The 10230-nt window shown below is 40.3% G+C and overlaps 1 protein-coding gene across 1 annotated transcript in view; it reads left to right on the top strand.

Annotated features, from left to right (window-relative positions):
* The first annotated feature begins 422 nt into the window (after positions 1–422).
* Positions 423–10230, top strand: part of SLC34A2 (solute carrier family 34 (type II sodium/phosphate contransporter), member 2) — an 18901-nt gene continuing 9093 nt past the window's right edge. Inside the window, exons 1-6 of the mRNA XM_009319884.1 lie at positions 423–521; positions 6341–6455; positions 6560–6697; positions 7276–7404; positions 8328–8471; positions 9098–9209. Coding sequence (XP_009318159.1) covers positions 423–521; positions 6341–6455; positions 6560–6697; positions 7276–7404; positions 8328–8471; positions 9098–9209 — 737 coding nt within the window. The remainder of the gene's footprint in view (positions 522–6340; positions 6456–6559; positions 6698–7275; positions 7405–8327; positions 8472–9097; positions 9210–10230) is intronic.

The raw sequence follows: 10230 nt of genomic DNA, 5'->3' as shown, positions 1-10230 counted from the left end.
CGTGTTTCCTACTTACACCGCTTTTTATCTGATTCTCTTTCACTTCTGTTCTTAGGCAGATGAATAGGCACCTGAACAGACAAATAACAGTACTACATCTTCTTCACACCCTTTTGACAGACTTTTGAGATTGCAAAATATTTTTGGAAAATTATTATTGGAAAAAAGATTACTGAATGATCAGGTGGACGGCAATTTTTCAGGCTGGAACAAACCGTTCCCCAGCATTCACATGAACATATTAGTAACTCGTACTTAAATGCTGATGGGACATTTTTTAGAATGTGATAAGTGTGAAATAGCCCATAGTCTTGTCAGTCTTGGTTGCTGCCCACTCCTGCTAAAAAAAGGTTGATTGTGATCATTAAGTTGCAGGTAGGCAGTGCCTCTGGACTGTAAAATAGGAATGTTAGTGCGCAGTGATGAAAGCAAACTTTGCTCAACACCTGTCTATATATATTGCAGGTTTCAGTGGCTGCTCAGTTGATCCATTCACTCTGTTGTCTGGGAATAAAGAAGGGGTAAGTAAGAACAACTAAGACCAAATTTTCTTTTCTTCTTTTTTGAACTTGTTTAGCTTATAAATCCAAAGCTCTGCTTTTGCGGCTCAAGGAATGGCAACAGAAAGCTAACGTGGGGAACTGGAGTGGCATGTGAAATGTCATCCACTTGTTAGCATTTTCACCTTGTGTTCTTTCAACTGCATTTATATTTTAAGGAAGTGATAAAAAATCATAGTTCTAAAAACAAACTGTGCTACTTTTTGTCTGCAAATAACTAGATTTATTTTTATGGAATATGATAAAGAAAAAATACATTTTATTAGCAGCTCTCAAAAAAACCCCAGAAATAACTGCCTATAGCATAAGAAAGTATTGTTCTAACTATTATTTGGATTGAAAAGAAGTGACATTTTAAGTCATAGTAATCAGTGGTATCGGATACTGGAAAATGTCTAGGATATGATTAATGAAACATTGGAAGGAAATACTGTCGGTTCGTGTGTTAGCATAGATAGTGTGTAAAGTCTGTGTGCTGCACTATGGCTGTGTCAGGCTATTCTTGATGGAAACATTTTCTTATGCTAATTTGGTTTGATACACGGAGGTAAAAGGAATACATTAGTCTAAGGTAGTTAGCTCAACTAATGTGGCAGTAGGCAGAAATCAACTGGTTTCTCAGTAACTTTTATTAGCAGCTCTTCCATAAGATCAGTAAGTCTTTTTAATGTCATTACTTTTTCCCCTCTCAATTCTTTACTATGTGTTTTGTGTTTGGGATGGGTAGATCTGTTGTATTTCCTTGTTGGTGGGATTATTTTCTGTTGTTGCTTGATTCTAAAAAAGTAATTGTTTTATTTAAATACCTAGTAGGCATTTCAAGTAGTTCACTGATATTTCCTGGCTCTGGCTCCTCAGTGGCAGTGTCCGGTGCTTTGCTAGGTTGTGAATGCAGAAATTAATGTTTGGTATTCGTTTTCTTTCCACACTTGCTGAGAAATAAGTTCTCTTTACTAGTTTGTTTTATATATTTTTTTAGTTTTGCTATGTGTTAGATTCAAGCTTGCAAGCAATAAGTCTCAGGGATCCTTAGGAATAAAAAGTGAGCACAATGCTCTTTTTTTTTTAGCTTTCACATAGCTATTTTTTCCTTTACTGCTACATTAGTTGAAAGTTTACATCCTGGCTAAGCCTGCTGACTTATTCAGAGAAAAAGCCCCAAGGAAGCGGCCAGTGCCAGAGCAAAGACAAGACTTGCGCCTAGCAAGGCTGAATCATTGCTGGTGTTATTTAAGTCGTTGCCTGTTCTCTTGCACCTGGGGCTTTGTGGCTGCCATGGAACAGGTTCTGGGGCAAAATTATCAGCTGAGGTAAAGCTACTGAATGAAATTTTGCTGGCTGAGGATCTTTCCTTTCCTGTCCCTACATAATGTGCTTCTGTGTTGGAAATGATACATTTTGAGCAGGAAAAGACAATATTTCTTCAAACTGTGTATGAGAAGGATTGCTATGTAGCTTGGTATTTACTCCTATGAAGTATGTGTGGTAAATATTCGTATATACTAAGTCATATAGTCAGATACCAGATTAGCTGAATAATCCCTTTTTAACATAAAAACCGTAGCACCGTGGTGAATGACAAGAAAGCGATGTGTTTTGGTAGAAAAGCTGAGAGAGGAGAGAGAGCGAGAGAGGGGAAAGCCTGGCTGAACCCAAAACTTGATTTGGAGCTGCTTAAGCAACCTGTAGGCACATGTATGGTCATGTTGGTGGTTGTTGCAGTTATTACCGGTTGGTTTTGAAAATACTGCTATTTTCTCCAATACCTTTATTGCACCTTGGTTTGACTGGGTCTGTTCCCCTGGAGGTGAGATTTCTTTAAGGCTTACTGCTTCATAGTTCTTATTTCAGGCACAACGTGGCCTTTCAGTAAACTGTCACGGGTGGAGAGGTACAAACAATACCGTCCAGGCACATGCAAGTGGTAGTTCATGTTCTCCGTGTTAAGTCCAGCAAAATAAATAGGTTTACAACTGTTTCTGATTTAAAACTGGAAAGCACCGAGAGTCTAACCCTGCAACCGAGGCAATGCTGTTACAGTCCAATGAGTCACTGAGGAACGCAATACAGTGCAACTGCATGACACCTAGTGTGGCTCAGATAATTCCCCAGAGACTTTAACTCTTTGAAATGCTGCAGTGAGAGAGTCAGCGTGGATATAAAAGCCACGGGAGCCCACTTTGGCTTCAACTTTCTCTCTCTCACATTTTATTTCAGAATTTGAATGCCATTGATTTCCATCTATCTCCCTTTTAGGAGCGGGAGGTTTCAGTTTCTTTTGGAGTTAGAAAGGATGTCACACATAGTTAGCATTTTCCGAATGCGAGGAAAGACTATACTTACAACGAAAGGAGCACACACGATGGTGTGAGAGGATTTGCTGCGAGGTTCACCGAAACGGACTGGATTACAGTTTGTGCAGGCATTAGTTTTCAGACCTTTGCAATATGCATAGCATATTTTGACCTGCCACTTTCAGGAGGAAATTAACTCCCATTTCAGCACAGCTCCAGACAGGTGGATATCCAAAGCGCCAATGCTTATCCGGATGCAAGCTCCACGACTACGCCCTGGGTGCAGGCATCCTGGCTGGCTTCCTGCCAGCTAAGGTGGGAACCGGACGCACGGTGCTGAGACACCCAGGGCAGAGCTCATCACTCCGGGCACCTCATCCAGCAATTGTGGCTATCCTGTCTTTGGACCTGGACCGGTGTATCCAGCTGAACGTAGCTCCTTGTTGTGGCGTGCGTTGTGACCGGCCCATCCTCTGCCCGTTCTCTAACATGTTCCTTTGCAGTGTAGTTATGTCTTCGGTGTTCAAAAGTAAACCACTATTAGGGTTTTCATTGTCATTTATATCTTGCGTCAAATGATGTTGGTCTTTTATACCGCACCTGACGTCAGCCTTTCCAAAGACGCAGCTAATATGAGCTGCCAGGGAATGATGCAGTTAGCTTTGCCACCCACTGCTCTGCTCCTCTGCAGCACCCAGGTTTTCTTCTGATTATTTTCTCAATATGTTAATGTCTGTATTTGGGCCAAGGAAAAATTCTTGGAAGGGAAAACTGTAGAATGTAGATTATACTTGTAGCACAGCGATTAATTAACAGTAAGTAGCTGTGGCCAGGACTCTAGCAAACAGAGTATCAGGTGGCTGTAAACTATCTTCTCAGCTGTTCCTCTTAAGAGTCAGGATCTGGAGAAAGCTGACAGCCTTGGTAGTGCTTCAAGGATCTAGATGGTTCTGCTTTCATCAGTCCTTGATACCAATCACACAGAATGGGCTCTTCTAGTAATACCTCTGCAAACCAAAATGCACAAGGTCAATACTTTAAGGACCTCCTTAGGTATTCAAGTATTCAAGTATTCAAGTCTATTTTCCCAAATCAGAGGTTGACTAGGAATCATATGAATAATTTTATACACATACCTATAAAAAAATTTCCTCCACAGAGGTGGTCAACTCTCATTCTAGGGTATTTAATCACATAAAGCAAAACCAATAATAATACATGACGTACCTGTGGGATCCTGAGCACCTCAGGAACATGAGAGATGCTTATTATGAAAAAATGCCCTGCTGAATTCTTGAATGGGGAGAGTTTACTTAGGAGACATAGATGCTGTTTGTCTGCTGAAGTTTTCAAGCTCCAGTTTCTCCAGTGAGTGCATCAGCTCAGTTTCCATACAGTATAATCATGCAGGCTGAATCCTTCATTTCTATACAGAGCGTACAGAAGAGCTGTAAAAGTGCTGATGGCACCTCTAAGGCTGGTGGTGTCCAGCATATTCTGTGTCTCTCCATGGTGGGAACATGTTGTCAATGCAACTTCACATCTGAATTTCCAAGCGTTTTCACGATTGCATTTCACTTAAGAAGCACTTGTGCTGAGCAGTTATTTTTTTTAGAGCTCTTTAAATGCTGAACATGTATAAATGAAACTCGTTTAACAAGACGGAGGTGTTCTGGCATGGGTGGGGCTCGGAGGCTGTTCTGGCATGGGTGAAAATATGAGAATTTGCTCCAAGCAAATGGAAACCCTTGCTGCAACAAGCAGGAGTGATTTTCTTCCATCTGTTCTGAGATCTTTCTTTGTGTATCTTGGGAGCTGCTCTGGATCTTACACCACAGATAAAGAATGTGTAAAAGCATAGCTTTTGCTAATGGGATTGTAGAATAATTTTTTCTGCTAATGTGGAAGGGGAGGTACTCTTTTCTTTGTGGAGTGCCAGAAAACAATACCGTCCTCTGTTACAGTAAGACATGAGTGATTTTGTCTGTGACATTTCCTTCCCAGCTAAAGGAGGAGGATGTGTGACTTATTGACATGGGCAGGGACAAAATATTTTCACCATCAGCTACATAAAGGATTATGATTAAATGAATGATTAATTATACTCCCTTAGGGTGGCTGCTAAATGCAGGTGAACCTTGTTTATGGGAGCATGATACCAACTCTGACACTGACTTTTGGAGGCTGGGCACAGGTGCCCTGTTTATGAGGAGCATTGCAGGCAAATTCACTCACCGATGTTTCAGCTGCATGGGTGCCCGATGTGGTGGCCATGGGGCAGCTTTGCCCGCAGCACTGACCGACTCGTGTGGCAGAGAGGGTGGAAGAGGCAGACCCAAAGGTGAGGCTTTTCTGGGTAGGGTTCACTTCTCCCATCCTTTCCACTGAGTTTTTGGTCATGCTGTCTGAGCTAACCAACAGCCTTACAAGCCTGGAAAGGTAGAAGTATTATCACATATTGCCTCGGCTCCCCATGGTCGCCTTCCCCCTCTTTCATGTCCCTCCCTCTGGCTTCTGATATTGGTGAAGTAACTAAGTAGAGCTCTTCCAGGTTTTGGTTCAAGGAACAGCTGCCTCCTCCTCTTGTGCCTAGGCTAGGTCTGTCACACGTGCTTGTACCTGTGCCGGCAGGATTTGGGCATGTGATATCTTATTTTTTAAGTTATTATTGGTTAATATTACAATGCATGCCAAATGTACTCAAAAGAGATCAGGAAGGAAGAGGTTCAGGCAGAAAGCCTAGGTGAGATGGGTGAGCCTGACCTTGCTGCCACTAACTCAGCTTCACTTGCAGCATCAGCTGTGGGTTACAGGCAAATATAGACCTGCAAATGGCCACTGCAGTCTAATTACGCTCTTGTCCAGTCGTTCAGCAAGCATCACTCTGGAGCTTGAAACTCTGGGATCTTCCTCCACCTTGCCCAGGGCCACGTTCCCCTCCATGCTTCCATGCGAATGAACCAGTAAAGGCAACAAGAAGATTGTGTTCAGCATACATGACCCAAACTAGGCAATGCTTTAGGGAAGAACTTTCTTTGCTAAGGTCTGTATATTGAATTACCAGTTTGGTAAAGGCACACCGTTAAATCCAGAAGGTGGAAGAAAGTAAAACAGCCCTCTGACTTTTTGCTGAAAGGAGATAAAATGAATTAAAGAAAAGAAATGCCGAAGGTTTGGAAAGCAGAAGAATCTTTGCTTTCATGACAGTTAAAAGTGAACAAAAATACAGGCATGAGATGGAATTTTTTTTAATTGTATAAATTGCACAAAAAAATCACCCGTGTGATATAAAAAATAATTAAGAAATCAATTTTGCAAATAAAGGAAAAATTCATAAAGATTAGTAAAAAGCTGTGTTCAAGGACAAATTGCTTCCATTCCATTTCCATCTCTTTTTCTCTTGAACTTAATCATATTTCTCACATACCCTGTTCTAAGTTGAATATTTTGACTGCACGCGCATTTTAATCAGCGCTACTTTGTTAGCCACAGATCATGGCTCCGTGGCCTGAGGTGGAAAAGCCTGAAACCAATAACTATATTGGGGACTCCTCCAAACAAAACCAGAACATGGCTGGGAAAGAAGGAGAAAATCACAAAGGTAATGTGTGCTTACCTGTGAGTTAGAGAGATATATAAGTTTTGGGGTTCCTTGGAGAAGATGGAAAGTAATTAAACCATTTTTTTAATGTTCTATTTCATCAGGCAACGTGGCTTCACTTGGAAATAAAGGGGAAATTCAACCTGCATTTTCCACAATAGCCTTGATAGATGAGACAAGGCCAGAAGAAGGCGACCCATGGGCTCTGCCAGAACTGCAGGACACTGGGGTCAAGTGGTCAGGTAGCCATTTCTCAGTAAATAAGTTACCTGCCTTTATTTTTTCCATCACTTCTCTTTGTCTCAGTTATTTTTCTGAAATGATATTTGCTGCAAAATCGAATTTAAGATTTGTGGAGTTTTGAGATGTAGGCTTTACACTCTGTCTCACCTTCCCCAACGGTGAATGGGGATATTACATTTAGTCAGTTAAGAAGAATTTGGAAATCATGCTGCCTACCCTCCTCAAAAATCAAGGAGATATATGGAAAACAATCCAAAACTAATATGGTTTTATATCCAGGCTCCTATTGGTCTTTCTTTACTCAGTAGAATGACTGTGTAAAACCGAGGGTCAGTCTCAGACTTCATAAGGCTTTTGCCATATACCAAAAGCTTTTACATGGTAAAACTAGGTAAACGAACTGCCTGCTTCTGCAGTCAAAATTTGATGAAGAAGAACATTCTTTCGGGTTTAATCACACACTGGGTTCACAACACTGTCTTTGACTCCGTAGTCTCTGCTTGTGCATTAGACTGTTCCAGAAAGAACACCAGATGCATCAGGCAAGTCTTTAATGCATAATGTATTTGTTTTGCAGAACTGGATAGAAAAGGAAAAATCATTCGTGTGCTCTACGGGATAGGGAAGTTTATTATGCTACTTGGATTACTCTACTTGTTCGTGTGTTCTCTGGATATACTGAGCTCTGCTTTTCAACTGGTAGGAGGTATGAAAATGTCTAAAATACCAAGAATAAACTATGAATGAGGCAGTAAATTTCATCTGAGTGACTAAATTACAAGTATCACTCTTCAAGAACATTCTCCATAGATTTATGTGTTGAGATAGATTCAGAAGGAAGTAGCTCTGATTGAAGACTGCCTTTAATTTGTTTGAAAGGGCCTTTGTTTCTCAAATTCCAAAGAGCTGTTGATGTAGGGATTATTGGCCCTGATTTCTTAGTAGGTTCCTGTTACTTTGTGACAGTTTACATGGATATCTCTGTGCACAAATCTGTCCCATGTGAAAGGCATTTCAACAAGGTGAAATACAAAAATTGCGCTCTTGATCAAAGCATCCAGCACTGAAATGTCCCCCAAATCTTTCAAAGATGAAAACTATTGAAATGTATTTTTTACATTTACCTATCTCCAAGGGTTGAATTCTGTTGATGGATTCAGAAGTGGTTATCAGAGAAATATGTGAGCTTCTGTAGAAGTATTTTGGATTTTTGGCAACACAGAAAGCTACAGGAACAGAATTACTCAGGATCATTAAAATAGTTTTCCTTGATGCAGTAATCAAAAATATCAAGGCAATAATAGCATTTAAATCTATGCATGTGTGTTTGTTTGTCCTACAGTCTTTCCTCTGAGGGCTGTGGTTTTATATGCTTCTCTGCAGAGTTCAGTAGAGCTTGTTCGGTCACTGAAATGAGACAAAATAAAGTATTCTCTCATAACTGAGAAGCTGAGAGTTCAGGACCTGAATTTGGATCCCTGGGCTACATCACTTTGTACATTTTTTGGCTGGCAAGCATGTCTATATATGTATCAATTAAATGGTTGAATGATCTTTAATTAAATGCTCTGATAATCCCTATGGACTTTACCTTGCAATTTCCTCACTCTGAGAATATGTTCTTTGTAGGTAAAGCAGCAGGGGACATTTTTCAAGATGATTCAGTGCTGTCTAATCCTGTTGCGGGGTTGGTGATTGGAGTTCTGGTGACCGTTATGGTCCAGAGCTCCAGCACTTCTTCATCCATTGTGGTCAGCATGGTGTCCTCCACACGTAAGTCTGCTTACGGTATCTTCCTAGAGATCACTCGTAAATCTTGGTCTGGGGTGCAAACGTTCCCACCTGTGTTCAAGTTGTAGAAGCTTTGGGTGTAAGTGTAGGGACTGCAGGAAAAGATTTTCACAGCTGTTGCCCTGATATGAAATTCAAAAAAGTAATAATAATAGTAGTAGTAGTAGTAATAATAGTAAGTCCATAACTGCAATGATAATCATTGGAAGCCTTGTCATTGAATGCATTAATTTTGGAAGTATCTGCATACTTTTCTCATGTTAGCCAGTTACTGAACTTCATTTGTTTCTGTGGCATCATTTCAAAATTCTGCAGTAAGTAGGAAAATGCCTGGGAAAGAAGAGACTTTATCTTACTCTGGCCCTCTAACATGTGGCGAAAAGGGATAACCATGGGCTGCAGTTCTGGTGGGGATCACGGGACTATGGGAGTACCACGTTCTCAGTGGGCTTGATTAAAGCAAACATATCTGGATTGGAACGCCTATCCCAGTGACATCAAGGGAAGTCAGGGTTCCAGTGACATTAATAGATGTTAATTTTCATTGGAGCAAAGAGCTTGCTGATGATCTGATTTTTTTATTCAATGCTTCCTTTCCCGCTTTCTAGTGCTGACTGTTCGATCAGCTATTCCTATCATAATGGGAGCAAACATTGGCACCTCAGTTACAAACACAATTGTGGCACTCATGCAAGCCGGGGACAGGAATGAATTTAGAAGGTATTGTACTTAAACACTAGATCTGAAAAGTTGTTTTTCTTCCTTCTTTGTAGGTTTTCTTGTATATTCCCTATCACTACTACTACCATTCAACCTTTCTATTGACCAAAATTTGAATGTCTAGTTAGGAAAGTCACAAGCATGGCCATGGCCAAGGTATAATGCTGTCTAGATATATGGCTTCATATACTTGAAGAAAAGCATAGTGGGTTCCTTTAAAAGTTTTGTGTTTGTGTAAGAATCCACAATTTTTAACTGGATCTTGCACAAGGATAAATTTTCAACTGCTCCCACTATACCACCCACCTTTGATTATCTCTTAATTATACTGTACAGGAGGGCTGTACAAGAAGTTAATATTACAGTATTTTGTCTACTCTCCTTAAAAGAGACTTCAACGTTGAAGGTTTTTTAAGTCTACAGTAAACAAGAGCTCGTAACTGTAGAGAAATGAAGTGTTCTGGCTGTCAAATATATACAGTGACAACTTTTAGTCTGCCACTTGACATTATCACTGAGAGAGCTTGTGGCTTACTGGAGTTGGGCAGTAAACTTGGGAGGGATATGAAACTTTGGTACCTCATTGTTTATGGCATACCAAACGTATGAAATACGCTTAGCCAAAGCATATTTCTCCAAGATTTACTGACCTGAATCTTTGGTTGTGCTATTCTCTGTCACTTAAATTCTAACACCAAAGTAGCCTATTAGTATCTGGTCAGGACAAGAATTTAAATAATAATGAGAAAGAAGTTGATTTTTAACATTCATTAACATCATTAACAATAACTTCAGTCTGTAAACTGAAGGTGGTAGCACTGTCAATTTTGTTGGCCTACTTTGAATGTTCCCCCTGATTTCCCCTCAAGCAGTTTTTCAGTAGGAACCTAAATTACAGGATTAGCGTTTCAAGGAATTTTTCCTTCACATTTTCTTCCTTCACAACGCTTAATTTAAGGAGCTATATTTTAAAACAAATACAGGCAGATTGCAGAGAAATAAAAGGACCACAAGCAGCTAT

Source organism: Pygoscelis adeliae, unplaced genomic scaffold (assembly GCF_000699105.1).
Source record: "Pygoscelis adeliae isolate BGI_AS28 unplaced genomic scaffold, ASM69910v1 Scaffold243, whole genome shotgun sequence".
Lineage (NCBI taxonomy): Eukaryota > Metazoa > Chordata > Aves > Sphenisciformes > Spheniscidae > Pygoscelis > Pygoscelis adeliae.
This window is presented reverse-complemented; position numbering and strand designations above follow the sequence as displayed.